At 37.2% G+C, this 19,284-nt stretch overlaps 1 protein-coding gene across 14 annotated transcripts in view; it reads right to left on the minus strand.

Moving 5' to 3' along the window:
• CADPS2 (calcium dependent secretion activator 2) overlaps positions 1-19,284 on the minus strand; it is a 499,759-nt gene that overhangs the window by 304,292 nt on the left and 176,183 nt on the right. For all 14 annotated transcript variants that reach the window (XM_029233024.1, XM_029233030.1, XM_029233033.1 and 11 more), the window contains 2 exons: positions 8,048-8,128; positions 1,656-1,892 (listed from right to left, as the gene is read on the minus strand). In XM_029233024.1, the coding sequence (XP_029088857.1) occupies positions 1,656-1,892; positions 8,048-8,128 (318 nt within the window). The remainder of the gene's footprint in view (positions 1-1,655; positions 1,893-8,047; positions 8,129-19,284) is intronic.

Genomic DNA, 19,284 nt, shown 5'->3' on the forward strand with positions numbered 1-19,284 from the left:
GGCAATGGAGCACAGAATAACAATTCATAGTTTCACAAAAAAACTAACTCATGAGCATAATTTTGTTTTCAAAAGGGAAAGAGAATTCATAAAAGCTAATTACTTAACAATGGTGTAAGATTTTTAAACAACAGAGAAAAGAGAAAGTGTTTTGAACTGTTTTCAGTTCTGCATGCTTGTAGAGATAATGGTAGGTTTAAACATTACACAAATCATTTGCTTTCTAAATTATTTTTTATTATTAATGAATTTAAATGCCAAACTCTTGTTAGAAAAAGTTAGACTGTAATTAAATAATTGACTTTGTTTTGTACAAAACCTTAAGAAAAAAAGAGTTGGCAGTTTTCATTTTAGTTGGCAGGAAACCTGACGCAGGAATGATTGGGAAATTCTACACCTGAGATACTATGTAGTTTCAAATTAAACATTCTGAGGTTATGAGGTTAAACAGATTGAGAAGAAACCCAGGAACAAAGCCACTTGGCAAAGTTATTAGCTAATCCCTGAACTGGGTATGGAGTCAGAAGAAAATCTCCTATTTCTACCCTGACACTGAATTGAATCTATTAACCTACAAAGAAAATGTTAGCCTGGAAGGGAAGAAAGACAGGCAGTTGTCTTATCCTCAAGCTTGAATTTCTCTTAGAGTTGAGTAAGTGGAGGAAAGAACAGAAGCAGACATTTGCTTTTTCTGCCATAAACAAAGCAAGCCAAGTGTAAGAGGTATCAACAAAAAAATCTAAAGCTGTACCTCCTAAGACTCCACATATTTTGCTTTGTCAACGAGCAAACTCAAATAGCAGTACTGGGACCTAGCAGAGAGAGTACATAACAATGCAAGAAAGGAGTTACAAGCTTGAATTTTTGAGAGGCTAAAAATTTAAGCTGGATATTGTAAGCATATGTGTGGGTGTTGGGTATAAACCCATACACATATCCATGGATCGGCCCATATACAGAGTTTAGCAGTGAGGAAATGCCATCATGAAAAATATCCACAGGGAGCAGTAGAAGGGGTCAGGGATCAATGTCTTTGGTTTCCAGTGATCTGTATAAAAGGGATGAAACTCTGAAGTCTTGGGGAACACAATTTTAAATGCACAACATTTATTCTCGCTTCTTTTTAATGATATTTACTGTACCTGTAATGAAACGGCAAATCCTAGAAAGGAAGAAGTCTTTACTTCTCATCATCTATAGTACCCAATACTGTACATTACAGCTGGTTTATGCGATTTGATTCTAGAAAGATGATCTCGTAGTTAAAGCAGATTAAAAACAAGAATAACCAAAAGCTTGAAAGGAGTTTCCAAATTACAGAGAATTCAATTATGTGTTTAAATCCTATTTCCACTCAAGCATGTTTCAGTGCTTACTCTACCAATAAATTTCCACCAGCCTAGGTGGCGCCAAGAACACTTGCCTCAAAACTTGTATTATTTTATTATTTAATCCTAACACCACTGTTATGTTTAAAGGACAATTTGCGTTAATTTGCATTCACACTCTGATTGTCTAGCAAATGAAGAATAATTTAACTTCTTCAAAATATATTACATTGCTTTAAATTTGAAACGTTACCACCAAGGTCAGCGGAAATGACCCTGTAGCCTCATTTACACTGCCGGAAGCAAACGCGGGATAAAGCCACTTACCTCTAAGGTGAATGACAGCACCACGTCGGACTTTGACAGCTGAATCTCATTCTCATCTCCTATGTCCAAAAAGGCAGAATTCTGCGAACGTTTTAATTTTTGTAATTTAAATTCTGGACCACCTTTCGAAACTGGAAGACTCTCCAAATTGGCCATTAGCAAATTCACTGAAGACCGCAACTCTTCTATATACATATTCTCCATCTCTTTTGCTATAAATCTGGGGAATTTTCTTTCCTTGAAAATAATTTTTAAAATAATAATGTTACACAAGTCATATTTCAATTTTATCGTAAAAGATTATATGATGGATATATACTCGACTGTCTTAGAAATTGTGATGCTCAATGATACTTTAGTCTCTAGGCTTTAAAAGCCTCAGGCTTAGGCAATTTTGATTATATTTAACTGTACCTTATCTACCTTATGGAGGATCATTATCATAAAAAAGGAATCACATGATATACATTTTCAGCTTAACTTTATTTTTGATATGGTATTTATTTAAGGGAAAAACCAACTCTAAAAAACATACATGTAAAAAGTTTTAGTGTATAGATGAATCTTAATTAGCCACTGATATCTCTGAAATACTTGGAACAACTGGTCTATAAGAAGAATGTTCAGTATATACTGCTCTGACTGTTAAGAAACAAACATTTTAACAGTATCTCTCTTTCATACCACTGATGTGTTAGGCATTCAAATTGAAAAACCTTTACTATGAAATAGAAATATGGCCATACTTCTAAAATTAGTTAACTTTCATGTCATACAAATGTATCAAGATCCCTTATTGCCATAAATTCAGTTTTTTAGTAAAGGTTTAGAAAAAATTAAGTTTAAAGCCTAATGTAAATTTATGATAAAAGCTGTACATGAAAAAGTAATAATATTAGGAGATTCAATTTTCTTCCCAAATTACATGAGTGTTGCCATTCAGTCCTCAGACCTCTGCAATCAGACTTCTGCTTCCTTCACTCAGTTAAAAGGACATTCCAAGTATTGACACTTAGATAGATATTAACAGCTATTGCCAAATTGCCCTTCGAGAAGGTTATACCCATGTACATTCCCACAAATAGCAAGTGAGGTTTCCTCATACTCTTGGCTCTTTCTTTAACCTCTGACAGCCTGGCACTTAGGTCTTCTCTCTGAAAGGTAGAGGGTATACAGCTTTATGATGGGAAATGCGATGTAATGTAATGACAGCGGTATAAAACTGGCTGGGGGATGACAGCCTCAAGCTGCCATCATTCAAATGAATGACTGCCTAACGTTCCAGAAAAATCAATGCCTTTACTACTGTTTCCTTTGGCACCATTCAAACTGTTACCTAAGAAATCCCCATCTCCAGGGTGAATGGAATACATCCACAATGCATTCATCAACCTATCCCTGGTCTGACTCACTTGCACCAGTTTGTTCATGGGCTGGAAAGGAGCATCTGGCACCACCTCATGAATCAGTCCCAGAGTCCTGGACCACCTGTTTTTCTTTTCCCCCAATATAACCTTGACATATTTCTTTTTAAAAATTTACATATAATCAATGTTAAAATTGCGTATTTATATCACAGAGAGATTAAATATCTACATCCATAATTAACTTTCCCAAGGAAGATTCTTAAGTATCCTTTTAATATTCCTCTGTAGCTTGAAGCAACATTCCCACACAGTAAGTTTGCATCATCAGGAAAAACACATAACTACTCAGTTATATAATAACTTGGTTTCCTTTGGGGATGCAGGGAATAATGTTTTGGATAGTTTTTCAATACATGCAAAAGAGGAAAAAGATAAAATAAAGCATAAAAACATTTTTACATTTGTGGACTAATTTTAAAAGCTGTCATAAAAAGCATCCAAAACTCAGATATAAGGCAAAAAGGTGAGGGAACAGGTCCTTCCAACGTCATATGTGAGCAAAGGCCATCCAAGGACCATGTGGGGGAAATGTACCTAGTTCAATTTACCGTTTACATTGATTAAAGATCCTGTTTACAAGTGAAGTCACACGTTACTTTGTAGAATTTTGTGTGGTACAGATATAAATAATGTGTGTCTGGTGACTAAGATAATCCAATGGTTATAGTTTAAATCCCTGTTGGAAATTAACCACTGGATTTTTTTTTAACCACTTTTATATCTAATACTTGAATCTTATTTTAACTTTGCCTAAAAACACCTACTTTTCAAATGCCCTTCAGACTAGTTTTAACATTAGAAACATTTTAGCAAAGCAAAAGGCAAACATATCACATGTTTGAAAGTTTGGATGTACCAGTTATTTTCTCCAAATTTTTAAGGCGTTTTTTAATGGAAAACTTAGCATTAGCACATGAAAAAAAATCTATTCTTACTTAGCTTTCATTAAAAACACTTCAGTCATTATCATTTTTCAAGGAGGAGACTGGCAGGAATCACCCAAATTGACTGTTTCATCAGCATTTTCAAACTTTTCAGGAAATAGACTATACTAGATTTTCTTTTTCTCTCTGGGGAAAAAAACCCCAACAACTCTCTTTTAAAGCTTTGAGGTTTGTCGATAATATTTCATAAATTTTATTTAGCCTGCTTATGTTGCCTCTTTCTTGGAAACAAAACCAACTGTACAACTAATGTACATATTAAATTTGATCTTTTAAATTAGAACAGCATCAGAAATAGGGTTATTCTGTAGTTTACCTGTGAGTTGTTCCTACAAACCACAGTTTCAACGTTCTAATTTAGTCCTCTGTACAGCTTAGCCCATTAGCAGCCCTAACGCACTATATACATTAAAAAAAATTTGCTCCACAAAATTTCCATTATTCAACTTTAGTCACTGTAAGAGTTCTTAACTTTCCAGTAGATGAAGCATGGATCAGAGGGTAGGATGAACACGGTGACAACTGTCAGATCGTGGAAATATACTTTGAAGATAGATAGAAATGGATTTCCTGATAAATTTGGCATGAGGAAAAAAGGAGAGAAAGATGATTCCAAGTTTCTGACCCTGATTTACTAGAAAGATAGTACTGCCAAGAACTGGCCTACCCTGACCACTTGACTGGAAATTTTCAACACTCTCCTTCCCTCCCACATTCCCGATTCCACCTTCTCTGCTTTATTTTCTAAGTAGCAAATGTTCACCTTCCATAATTCAGTTACAGTAATTACTGTAAGTCTCTCCCAAATAAAATGTAAGCTCCCTGAGGGCATGGCAGGAATATTTTTGTCTGGTTTTATCCTAAGAGAACTACATTTGTCTGGATGTATCCCAAGTACCTAAAATAGTGCCTGGTTATCTTAACAGGTGTTCAAGAAATATTTATTCATTGAATTTATGAATAGCAAAATTCAGGCTCCAAAAGGTTAAATAAGTTGCCTATATCGAGGAAACAGCAATCATGAACCTGGCCCACAGGTCTTTCTGGCCCAGTCCACCCCCATTTTTTTCTCCTACTACTTCCTATTATGCCTTGGCTAAAATATTAAAGTCAATATTTACATCCCTTGAAACAGACTTCTGCCCTGTGGCTTCAGTGTTATTATACTGTGTTGTAAAGCATGACAGGTGTTACTAATAGTTGACTGCAAACTATAAACTATGAATAAACCACACTTCTGGATTTATGAGACTGAAGAGGTAACAGGGCCTAAGAGAGCAAACCTAAGCTCTGGAGTCCAAAGACCAGCGTTTGAGGTCTTCTGATTTGTTAAGTAATCTTCCCTAAACCTCAGTCTCCTTGTCTATAAAATAAATTCATTATATCATCTGCCCTTGTGGATTCACAGGATTATTGTAGAGATCTAAGACAACAAGGTCAGTAAGTTATATTTAGCCTTATATTTTGTGAAGGTGGCTTAAATTTGGTGAAACTGAAGTAGAAGGCAATTAAACATGCTCTATCTGCTCTGTCAATATATTTACCAAAAGGCATTATATTTTGGGGTGTTTTTTTTGCTGTTGTTGTTGTTCCAATCCCATCAGCTTCAATTCCTTCCTTCTCCACGCTTTTTCTTTTTCCACACACACACACACACACACACACACACACACACACACACACTGTATTTTATTTTTACTGACAGCAAGCATTGTAAATGGATGACCACAACAAAAGCAACAGCGATTGCGATGACCAAACACGAAACACACTCACGCTGTGTCATAATATTGACATTCAGTCCAGGAATCCTCCACTGTAACAGCTCCTTTACTTTAAGTGAATTTGATTTGTATATTTTTTGCCTCTGCGTCCTTGTGGGCTTTTTTTTTTTTTTAATTCGAACAGAAAGTCACAAAAATTATAATCATCCTCATCAGTTCACTCAGTCCCACGTAATTAATTTATTTTCATCTTGATCTTTTGTTAGCACTTTTATGAATTCATCAGTTTTCCATTAGAGTTCTGAAAACGCTTATTCATTCAGTTCAGCAGTATAGTCAGTTCCCAGACACCTGTCCCCATGCTTTTTCTACTTTATCAGCACTTCTGATGAAATCATCAAGGTCCCCGCAAAGAGAAGCTGCTGTATGTGCATCACTGACCCTGCTCCTCTCACTCAGTCCAGAGGTTACACACACACCACACATCCTCTCCCACAGACATGAGCTCGGGGACACACCCAAGGCTTTCCATCCTGTTCTGTAACCCTCTAGAAATTCATCTAAACTATCACATATTCAGCCAGGCCCTTGAAGAAGTTCAACTTAATGACAGTGTGTACAGCTCAGGTACAATCTAAATACAAGTAGGCAACTGAGAAATGCTGATCACAGGTCCAGAGTCCTGCCCACACTGTCAGGCACATCTCTCTGGATTCTCTCGTAGCCTCAGGGCTTCAAGAAGAGCAGTGCCCTTCCAGACACAGACAGCTTCCAACTCAGGTTAGCATTCTGGGGAATGCATTTCTCTCCCTAAAGCTTCCAAAAGCCTCAGGCTAATACTTGATTCCTAGCCTATGAATTCCACATCTGAATCTCTAGAATGATGTAGTACCTCTCCAGAGGGTGGTAACAAGGTGTGTTGTCTTTTCACCCTCTGCCCTTGGCTTGGTTCTCACAACTTACGGTCATCTCTGTTACCCAATTTCTCTCAATTTTCTATGTATTTCTATTTATATCTATTTCTCAACAACTTGGCTACTTTTAAATTTCATACACATTTAGATAAACACAGTACTAGTCTTAAAACTTACATATTCATAAATACATTTTTCTTTGAAAAACACAAAACTTCAATAGTCACATGCAGTATGGGATATATCTCCTTAAAGTGCTGGAAAAGTTCACTATCTTGATTTGGGAGGTGGTTAATACAGGGCGCATACACACTCATCAAGCTGTAAACTTAAGATCTGTGCACTTTGCTTTATACATGTTATGCCTAAAGTTTTTTAAATGAAGAAAAATCCCCAACAGAGAGGATTCTTCAGAGAGACAGGGACAGAGACAGACACAGAGGGAGGGAGGGAGAGTCTATCAAATACTCACATTTTTCATTTAGCAAAAGGAAAAAAATCTTATTCTCAGATCAACAGCATTATAACCTCAAGTCTATTTTAAGAGACTAAAATTTTATTTTTACCACTGAAGTAAATTAATGCATCAATTTACTAGAGAATGATTTAGACAAAGAGTCCTCAGAAGTAAAAAGAAACTCATGGCTTTTGTTTGAAATCTATTTCTGTTCACACAATGATTGTATAAATAAAAGTAAACAAAATATTGTATTCAATATGCCCTATGAGACGCTGTACTAGAAACTTCAAATTATATTTTTCATCCATTCAAATATTAGTTGACACCACTGTGTGCCAAGCACTGTGCTAGATACTTCGGAATATATTGTATGATTCTGCAGGCAGGATGGTTTTCTCTCTGATTATATTATGCTTAGTGCAGTATTAAAATTCTTCTAAGTCTGGCAGTTTGAGAAATTCAGGCATTGCTTTAAGAATAATCTACAAAAGTTATCACTGGGGCTTCCCTGGTGGCGCAGTGGTTGAGAGTCTGCCTGCCGATGCAGGGGACATGGGTTCATGCCCCGGTCCAGGAAGATCCCATATACCGCGGAGCGGCTGGGCCCGTGAGCCATGGCCGCTGAGCCTGCGCGTCCAGAGCCTGTGCTCCGCAACGGGAGAGGCCACAGCAGTGAGAGGCCCGCGTATCACAAAAAAAAAAAAAAAAAAAAAAGTTATCACTGAATTTAAACACCTTATATAAGGATGGATATGTAAAATAGATAATGTGCTCCATTTTAGATAATATGCATTCAGGTACCTGGGCTTAAGAGGTATGCGTGAGAAAATTATTCTGGCTTTATCTATACAAAACTCTTTCAGCTCACAGAAATCTAAGTACAGAAAGAAATGTGGTACAGTATATCAAAGTTAACAATTTACCTTTGCCATTTTCTCTGCCAGTTGCAAACGACCATCAAGTTCCCTTCTGATCTGGGCTGCTTGTTCATCTGCATTATCCAACTTAAAAACAAAACAGAAATCACACATACATGATTACTTAATGGCAGTGACCTACAGATTAAAGCAAAGACAAAATGACTCTGAAAAAACTTTATAAATTCTCTCAACTACCTACTGAGAACACAGAAAGTTGTTTAATTAGATCGACACTCTAATTAAATTTCTTGGGCACTTTTCATTGTGGTTTGCTCACAAAAAAGGTAATAAATCTCTAAGGTTAACAGCTCAGCTTACCAAAAAATCTAATTATAATAATTCTTTGCCCAACCTGTCCACAACAGAGCTAAACCAAGAAGTCCTTGTTTCCTTGAGGATGCATTAAGCTGTCATTAAGTTTATTCAGGCCATCCTTCTGCCTTCATTAAGGTCAGTCCTAAATAGTTCAAAATAGATAAATCTCTTGCTTTGTTCTTTCAAATTCCCAGAATGCATTTCTGGATAGTGAGATACTGAGTAATGTTTCACTTTTTTCCTTGTTCTTTCAAAAAATATTTCCTTCATTTTAATAATAAGTTTTTATTTGTGCTAAACTATCAAGGCACTATTTGATTGATTGCTATAACTTTCTACCATTTAGGTCTTCATATGCTCCTCATTCTAGTACCAACAGGCTCATACTGCCAAGAAATCCCTTCACAGACCGGCACCACGTTAGAATTCCATTCTCTTATTCTAAATTTGATTGAAAGCTTAGCATGCTATCCTCATTTTTATAGATATTTCCATCTACATGGAATATTACTTTAACTTCTCCACTGACATAATCCTTAACTTTTTCTATAACCTCTTTTAACTTTTCCTCATGATTCCTTCTATCTCCCTGTATTAGTTCATTAAGACCTCTTAAATCGAGGCAGTCCTATGGGCCATGCACAGTGTGGGCTGCACTGGGTGGGTTACAGATGTGAACAAGGCCAATGGTTCTCTTTAATTCCTTCCCCTCTCCCACTTCCCTCATTAAGAAGCCTAGACCACACAATACAACCATACTTTAGTAAAAGTCCATCTAAAAATTGGATTAGTACTGAGTACAACATTAAACACCCAGGAGAATACAGATTAACTTGTCCATTTGCTGAAGAACTACAAATTTACCATGTTACATTTAAAAAAATAGCCTTAATAAGAAAAATTCTGAAAAAGATGAGTAGGGGCAAAGCAGGTCAGTAGGATGGTGGTGTCAGAATGTATACGAAGGGTCAAGAAGAAGGGTAGGTGCTCCAGTAAGAGGGCACCAAATGTCTGGAGGTGAGAGCAGACAGTGGTTTGGGGAATGGAATGGGGGGAGAGGGGGAAGAAGGGAAGGTTCATGAGAGATGGGGCTGGAGAGAGAGGTGGGACTACCTTATAAGCCTACTCTTCGCAGGCAAATTAGGGACGTTGGAATTGGTTCCTATAGCACTGGGATTTCACTGTGAGGTTTTAAGCAGGACTTCGGAAAGGTCACTGTGCCTGTCTCCATCACAAACAGGTTAAGAGGGACATAAGGAAGTCTACCTGTCCCTCTATATCAATCCATCTATCTGTTTGTTTAACAGATCTAAGGCCACCTTTCCAAAAAATGTTCCCAAGTTTATATAAAAAAATCAAGTTTATTTAAAAACAAGTTTTTAAATAGCCAAGATTTTCTTAAACTAAATCCTTGTCGTAAAGGAGTTGCTATGTCATCTCAAAAAGAAATACACTTTCTATTTTAATTGATTCATATTCAAAATCAAACAGAAACAAGTCTCTCTGTTCACTGCATCTGAAGTCAAAATGACTTACATTAAAAACTAACAAAATTATTAAGGAAAAAAAGAGATGGTAAATGCCTATTCCAGGTAACCGAAATCAAGGTCCTAAAAACAAAAATTATGTGTAAGAACCCTAACTACAATACCTCAAATACAGTAAACGTAATATGGGGTGTATCTTCTCATTTTGCTTAAATGCTGATAAATATTTTTCCACAAAAAATCAAATGGTTACTTGCAGTGAAGAGTTACAGTTCCACCAAGAAATAGCATTTAACATCTTAAAACCTTAAAAATTCTCCTTCATATTTCACCACAAAATATTATTTAACATCTTTAACTATTTGTATCTTCATATTAACAGTTCTTATTTAACTTTAAATGGAATTGTTTGAGTCACTTCTGCAGTCTGCAAGTGTTTTCTTTCTCAGAGTTTTCTACTACTTTAAAAGAATATTAATGTCTTAACTGCATTTGTCTGAAAACATATAGACAAAGAAAAGCAGAGCATTACTGTACTGAACTGTCCGTTAATAGCAATCAGAGCCTGAAATGCGACTGATGACTACAGTGCCGTTTCTGTGAAACTAGAAAAGCATACTCCCAAACATGTTTACAAAAAAAAGAGGAAAAGCTAATATAATAAAGACAACCAATAGAACTTTTTACTGGTTGTCTTTGTTTTATGTAATGCTAGACAGAATTCAAGGAGGTAAATCAGCTGGTTAACTATAAGTAAGAATTTTAGTTTACCATTCCATGTGCCATATGTTTTGTTTTCTTTTGAGTATTACGAAACTCAAACACAGTTGAAAGTTTATATAATTTTTATAAATGCTTTTTTTTTAAAACATCTTTATTGGAGTATAATTGCTTTACAATGGTGTGTTAGTTTCTGCTTTATAACAAAGTGAATCAGCTATACATATACATATATCCCCAGATCTCCTCCCTCTTGCGTCTCCCTGCCTCCCACCCTCCCTATCCCACCCCTCTAGGTGGTCACAAAGCACCGAGTTGATCTCCCTGTGCTATGCGGCTGCTTCCCACTAGCTATCAATTTTACGTTTGGTAGTGTATATATGTCCATATATGTCCACTCTCTCACTTTATCCCAGCTTAGCCTTCCCCCGCCCCATATCCTCAAGTCCATTCTCTAGTAGGTCTGTGTCTTTATTCCCGTCTTGCCCCTAGGTTCTTCATGAATTTTTTTTTTTTTTAAGATTCCATATATATGTGTTAGCATACAGTATTTGTCTTTCTCTTTCTGACCTACTTCACTTTGTATGACAGATTCTGGGTTCATCCACCTCACTACAAATAACTCAATTTCGTTTCTTTTTATGGCTGAGTAATATTTCATTGTATGTATGTGCCACATCTTCTTTATTCACTCATCCAATGATGGACACTTAGGTTGCTTCCATGTCCTGGCTATTGTAAATAGAGCTGCAATGAACATTTTGGTACATGACTCTTTTCGAATTATGGTTTTCTCAGGGTATATGCCCAGTAGTGGGATTGCTGGGTCGTATGGTAGTTCTATTTTTAGTTTTTTAAGGAACCTCCATACTGTTCTCCATAGTGGCTGTATCAATTTACATTCCCACCAGCAGTGCAAGAGTGTTTCCTTTTCTCCACACCCTCTCCAGCATTTATTGTTTCTAGATTTTTGGATGATGGCCATTCTGACTGGTGTGAGATGATATCTCATTGTAGTTTTGATTTGCATTTCTCTAATGATTAATGATGTTGCGCATTCTTTCATGTGTTTGTTGGCAATCTGTATATCTTCTCTGGAGAAATGTCTATTTAGGTCTTCTGCCCACTTTTGGATTGGGTTGTTTGTTTTTTTGATATTGAGCTGCATGAGCTGCTTGTAAATTTTAGAGATTAATCCTTTGTCAGTTGCTTCGTTTGCAAATATTTTCTCCCATTCTGAGGGTTGTATTTCCATCTTGTTTATGGTTTCCTTTGCTGTGCAAAAGCTTTTAAGTTTCATTAGGTCCCATTTATTTTTGTTTTTATTTCCATTCCTCTAGGAGGTGGGTCAAAAAGGATCTTGCTGTGATTTATGTCATAGAGTGTTCTGCCTATGTTTTCCTTTAAGAGTTTGATAGTGCCTGGCCTTATATTTAGGTCTTTAATCCACTTTGAGTTTATTTTTGTGTATGGTGTTAGGGAGTGTTCTAATTTCATTCTTTTACATGTAGCTGTCCAGTTTTCCCAGCACCATTTACTGAAGAGGCTGTCTTTTCTCCATTGTATATTCTCACCTCCTTTATCAAAGATAAGGTGACCATATGTGCGTGGGTTTATCTCTGGGCTTTCTATCCTGTTCCACTGATCCATATTTCTGTTTTTGTGCCAGTACCATACTGTCTTGATTACTGTAGATTTGTAGTATAGTCTGAGGTCAGGGAGCCTGATTCCTCCAGCTGTGTTTTTCTTTCTCAAGATTGCTTTGGTTATTTGGGGTCTTCTGTGTTTCCATACAAATTGTGAAATTTTTTGTTCTAGTTCTGTGAAAAATGCCACTGGTAGTTTGATAGGGATCGCACTGAATCTGTAGATTGCTTTGGGTAGTATAGTCATTTACACACTGTTGATTCTTCTAATCCAAGAACATGGTATATCTCTCCATCTGTTTGTATCACCTTTAATTTCTTTCATCAGTGTCTTATAGTTTTCTGCATACAGGTCTTTTGTCTCCTTAGGTTTATTGCTAGATATTTTATTCTTTTTGTTGCAGTGGTAAATGGGAGTGTTTTCTTAATTTCACTTTCAGATTTTTCATCATTAGTGTATAGGAAGGCAAGAGATTTCTGTGCATTAATTTTGTATCCTGCTACTTTACGAAATTCACTGATTAGCTCTAGTAGTTTTCTGGTAGCATCTTTAGGATTATGAATGCTTTCTTAAAAGTTGACTCCTCAGTTGAGATAACTGCAGTTTCACATGCAGTTGTAAGAAATAATTGAGAGATATCCATTGTACACCGCCCAGTTTCCCTCAATGGTAACATCTTACAAAACTAGACCATCATGTACAACCAGAATACTGATACAGTCATCCATCCTATTCCAGTTTCCTTAGTTTTATGCACACTCATTTGTATGGATTTCTATACAATTTATTATCTGTCTAGGTTCACTCAGTCACCACAGTCAAGACACTGAACAGTTTTAACACCATATGTTGCCCTTTTATCACCACACCCACTTCCTCCACCCAATCCCCAGTTGGTTAGTTTTATACAATGTACCTCATTTTCAGAATGTTTAAAAATAAATTTAATAAGGCAAATAGATTTTAATTTCCATTATTAAATTGGAGATGTGCTCCCATGCACGAGAGATTAACATTTATAAACAATGGATTGGGGCCACAGACCTCTTTAATCTACACGTTCACTGCCTAGGTGCTTTCCTCAAAGTGCATGGCCATAAACAGCATCTATTCACTGATAACTCCCAAGTATGTATTTATAGCTCCAACCTCTCACCAGAGGGCCAGTCTGTTATTTTCAACTGCCTACCTACCATTTCAACCTGCATGAAGACAAGGCACATTGCATTTAACATGCCCCAAATGGAATTCTGATTGCCAGTTCCCCACCTCAATCACTCCTTCCGTGAGTAATGCCATGTCATATAAATGGCACACCTATTTACCATTTGTTCAAGCCCAAAGCCTAGGTCTCATCTTTGACCTCTCTCTTTCTTTCACAGCCCACAACCAATCCAATTAGAGTTATGTAGTGAAACCCAGAATCACATAGTTGAAGGCAGACCAAATCCAGGTACTCTTACTCCTTGGCCAAGACTCTTTTTTTGCGTGGTGTAGTGTATCTCTAGCCACTTGAAGTGCATTTCACTTTGTCAGTACAGTTGTATACATCACTATGGTGAAAATAATCTTTTCTTTTCTGAAAACTTGGTTTTGCACACTACCTCCTCTCCTCCTTCCCCTCAAGAAAAAAAAAAAAAAAGTAGAAAAAAGCCCATATGGATGGTTTAATAGATGTGGGACATCAGACTTTAAAATGTTGGTGATGTATCCATTTCTAGTGCCTGATTTGGGCTGTGAGATAAAGACAATGGGGATAATTTGGGGACCATGGAGTTGGTGGTAGAGGCCAGAGACAAGTCCTCACTCCACAAGGACATCTTTTAATTTCATTTTCTTTTACTTTAAATTCCTGATTACAACACTTTATATGACAATAGATTACTTATACTTCACAGATATTCTTTCCTGGCACAGAATGTTTTCCAGGTCTTTCAAAGAGGGTCATTCAACCCTGACCATAACAGATGCCTAAACATATCTTTATTCTCTGCAATGCCTTGAGTATCTATTATACAGAACATTTTATCACTTTAATTATCAAAATATTTCAATGTCTTGACAAATATCCAGTACTTTTATTTTCCGCCTGTTCATTACACAGGGATTGCTGTTTCCAAATTCAGAATTCTCTTGGCTATGAAGTTCTTAACCTGGACCTTCAGGAGTCTGAACCATTCAAGTTGGGAGCAAAATTTGGAGAGATATGCACTTTTCTCCTTGAGGAATTGTTTGAATTTCATAGCTTACCCAAAGGGGTGGTTAACTCAAAAGAGGTAAAGAACCATGGCTCTAGGAGAATCTTCTTTATAGAAGTCTCTATTCATTTCTTCTAGAAGAGGCTGTCTGGCTTCTCAAACATAAGCAATGGAAAATGGCCACCACAGGCCTACACATCATCAACCTTACCCTTTCGAAGATTTGTTAAATTCTTCATAAAAGGACACTAAGACATAGGCTCTGAACAATGTTGACTGAATGGCCCACAATTACTTTACTAACTCTATGTTTTTTCTACACCTACTGTACAGCAAGCACTACTGAAAGCTATTCTGTAGCTGCAGAAGTAGTGGCCTTCCAGGAGTTCACATTTCATACAGAAAACAGTAAAAACAGCATTTAAAACAGAATAGAATTGCCACCAGAAAGCTACTGATCAAGGAGTGTGGGAAATCAGTGATGGAAGAGATGTTTTTCCTGGTTGATAATATCAGGATGAATTTGCTAAAATGGAAATATTAAAAAATGGACTTTGAGGAATAGAGAAGATACTGATCTGATGCCGCATCTATTAGTCTTGACTTGCAAATCTCAAACCCTGGGCTCTCTGGGCCCCAGTCCTCTCAAGTTCCGTGGAAACAGTTCTGAGAAGAGAAGGTCTCAGAAATCAACAAATCTCCCTTCGCAGAAGTCCTTGGGAAGACCCAAAGACTTCATTGGTGGCCAACTATCTTACAGGTAAGAAAATTTTAAACCACATAAGAACAACCTTACCAAGTTTTACCCAACAGCTTCATTTTATAGCATCTGATATCATTCTTCTAACGCTGTAAAAACTACAAACATCAAATACTCAAATTCGTTAAATTTGCTCATATCTTAAAGAAAAAAAAAAGTCTTCTAAAAAAGCACTTTTCGTAGCACTGTTTAGCATCATTGCCCTCTATGATTAATCTATTTTCTAGAACCAGGATAACTGTCTTCACATTGTCAATCACTAAAAATGCGGATTAATAGCTGTGTTTTCCCATAATGATGCCTTTGTTTGTGCTAACCCCAGTCAATTGTGCCCTTCTCCCACTGAAAAAAAAATTAGTTCTTTTCTGAGTCCCCAGTCCAATTATGGCATATCTCTTTTCAAACAAATTTTATTCTGTTACTTTCTTATAACATTCACCTTTATCTTTTAGTATGAAATATACAAGTACACTAGGATTTGCACTGTTACATAAATAGTGTTTTCCCTGAGATTAATTCATTTGCTGATTATTCTGTTTGTATCATCTATAAATCTGGTGATCTAGACATAATACATCATGAGAACGAATTTGCACAAACCTAACCCCAATTCCAAAAGAACACTCCACCCAACATTATAATTTTCTCACAGCCCAGTGTTTGACTTATTTGACAGTGCCAAATATGCATGGATTTTGCAACATAGCCTAAAAACCCTGGTCAAAAGCTGTATTAAGAATTAGCAAATTCATTTACTTCATCAATAAATCTGTTAATTTTCTACCATCACTTGAATCAAATTACTTATTGTGAAGATAGAGTACTGATTGTTCCTGCTCTGTTTTCTGTGCTGAGCCCCCTCATTCTCTCAGCCCATAAGCACACACAGTTGGTCCTTAGCTGTTCTAGACAGAGTGTCTGCTGTTGTATATGATGTCATAACATAACTCAGCACATAGCTCTGGCCTCTCTCCTGAGTCCCAGTTCTCTATCTCCAGTTGAAGGCAAGGTCTTTCCTTTCAGGCATCCAACAATGGCCTCAGCTAAGACTGAAGTGTCCTTCTTTACAATCCACTCTTCTTCATGGCTGCCCTGTTTCTACACATGATTCTCACTACCCTTGATCAGGCTAACATCTTAGAAGAGGAGGAGGAGTAAAGGGCAGGGGGATGGAAGTATGGGTGGAAGTGAATGAAAATAAGTGGATATGAATGAGAAAGAATGATACTCAAACATCTCAGCTTAGTTTTCAGGTCCACCCTATTTTGTACCAATCTCACTTTTTAATCTCTTGGATACTTGCATTATTTATACAAATTAGTTTGCTCATTATATACAAAACATATTACATTTCCCCAATCATATACGTTGTGTGTGTTTCTCCTGCCTGGGGTGCTCTTCTTACCTACCTTCATTGTCCAGATCAATCTCCAAATCTTCTGAGAAGACTACCTGCCTACCTATTGGGTAACAAAGCAGGTACTATCTGACAATATGTCTTTCATAGTAGTCTTCTCATTATTCAACTTCTCAGATATTTATGACCCCTACCTCACACCACAATATATGACCCTTGTTAGCTCACCCTACCACCCTAACAAGAGGCCTAAACCAATCCATCTCCAATGGTGGGATTCCCGTAACCAGTCCCAGTTTTAATGTAAATGCAAGGAATAATTCCACCTGTATTTGAAAGGTTCTTGGACCCTAACATCCCTCCAGACTGACCCATCTTCCATGAGGCAACCTCCCTCAAAAACAGAAGCAAAAAAGTCCTTCCTTCCCGCTATCTGATCATTGACAATTAGCCAGCAACTCCAAGGTAACTAAAACTCTTTCTGCAACTTCGTGCAGCACAAAGAGCACAAGGAAGTGAAGTGATCCCCGTATTCTCAAGAGGGACGCATTGCCTGGATACTGTTACGTCTGAGTCAGGGAGCACTCGGCTGCTAAAGGCAGAGCCTGTAAAGATCACTCTCACGTCTACTTGCTAAACGGTGCATAAGAAACCTGGCTCGGAAAGAGCAGTTCTGCCGCAGCTTCTCAGAGAACAGTTCTGAGAGTCTTAAAATTGCATTTCCCAAACCACACTTCCCTTTGAATACTACTTAAAAGTAGGAAAAAGATGAACAAGTTAATGAGATATAAAATTAGCCTATGTGAACTGAACTAAACTATATTAAGTAATGGAAAAAAATGTTCAAAAGTAAGAACACAAGAACTTTAACTTCAAACATAAAAACCAGGGGACTTCGATAGCCTGGAGACTATGCATACATTATTGCCTAAAATGGTAGGTATAACTTCGCAAATTTTTGCACATCATGAAATTTTCCTTAGGATTCCATTTGGTATTAACATTTTATCTTCTAGACAGAAGTCATGAGCTAACATTTTCAAGCAATTATTTACTAACTATACTTCCCTCAATAATTGAATATACATTCACATTAATAAGGATGAAACGGAGAGATTTTAGCACTAAGTAAAATAACACAGACACTATCAGTGACTTTAGAGGACGCTGTCAGAGCAGATTAGAACTTTAGCCTCATCAGGACTAGTAAGAGGTGAATTTATACAGCACTGTATGTCAGGAAACGTTCTAAGTGTTTGTAAACATCATTACATTTAAACCTCAGAGCAACCATATGGAAGGAGTTCCTATCATCATCCCAGGTTAGTAATGAAAAAATCTAAAGCACAGACGGGTTTCAACAATTTTCCAGGATCAAGGTCACACAGTTCATACTCGGCAGGGCCAGGGTCTGAATCCTATAGTTTGACCCCAGGGTTCAACGTAACCACCTCCCTCTCCTTCACGACACCTCACCCTCAGTTTCCATTCTGTCAGTCACTTGCCATGAGGGCCCACAACAGGAAACACGTTAAATATTACTGGACAATTTACGGTAAAAGGATTTAAATATTTATCCTATGTTCAAGTTGTTACAATGCAATAAGAGGGCCATGTATAAGTATCTATAATACGAAGCAGAATATCACAAGCTTTTGGGTATGCTAGGGAATTATACATTCCTCACGGATTTCCCCCTCTCCCACAATATTTAAGAAAAATGAGCGAAGGCAGGAGCACAGCAGGCTTTGTGGAGGAGGAATTTCGCTTGATTCTTTAAGAACAGAGAAGGGGGATTCCAAGTGAAGAGAACAAAGTGAGACAAAATTAAAATTCAAGAAAATACAGGGTGTAGATGAGGAACAGGGAGTGCTTCGGCTCACCTGGCACAGGGGGTGTGTAAAGAATCGTCACATGGGGAAGAATATGGGAAAGAACATAGAAAGGCAGGTGGGGGCCAGGCTGAATGCCACAGGTGTTGAAAGCCTAGCCAAGGGCTATGAACTTCATTCTGTTAACAGAGGAGCCATATTTTTTTTCCTGTTCAAAGCTGGGTCATGATAACAGGATGGTGCTTCAATAATATTAATATGGCAATAAAAACATGTAGGATTAGAAGGGAGGAAGCAGGTGAGAGGTTACTGTCACGCTCCATATGAGAGGTACTGAAGTTTCCAGCTACGCGGATGGTTGTGGAAGACAAGAGCAGACACCGCAATATAATGGAGAAAGTAGCAGTACCAGATTATTGTTTGGACTGGGAAGGCAATAAACACGAATGGCTCCTGGTGTTGAGTCAGAAAGCTGAACATACATAAATAGAACCAGGTTTGAGATGAGAAAAAAGAGCACTTTGAACCTGTTGAGTTTGAGAAGTTTCAGATTCAGCAGTTTGCCATGGATGTACAGTGGAAAGAAGAGCTGACCTACGTGAAAAGCTGAAAGGGAAACTCAAAATAAGCATAGCGAATCCGTGTTTTTATCACTGCAGTATTTTTCAGTGCAACAATCCTAATAGCATCTGATTTCTCAAACAAAACAGGGTAGCAAACCTATCTATATTTTTCAAATACTATTCCTTTAGTACCATACCATGTACATAGTGAGTGCACAAACTTCTGAGGCTTCGTGAAACAAGATGTCAGCCTCCTTCACCTGGAGACCTTCACAAAAGAATCATGAAAATACTTTGCAAACAGGAAATGACACCATTTAAACACATTTAACAAGAGAGGCCTTTCTACCAGTTTGTAACA

This window comes from Monodon monoceros, unplaced genomic scaffold (assembly GCF_005190385.1).
Source record: "Monodon monoceros isolate NGI ecotype Baffin Bay Population unplaced genomic scaffold, NGI_Narwhal_1 Super_Scaffold_2, whole genome shotgun sequence".
In the NCBI taxonomy this organism is placed as follows: Eukaryota; Metazoa; Chordata; class Mammalia; order Artiodactyla; family Monodontidae; genus Monodon; species Monodon monoceros.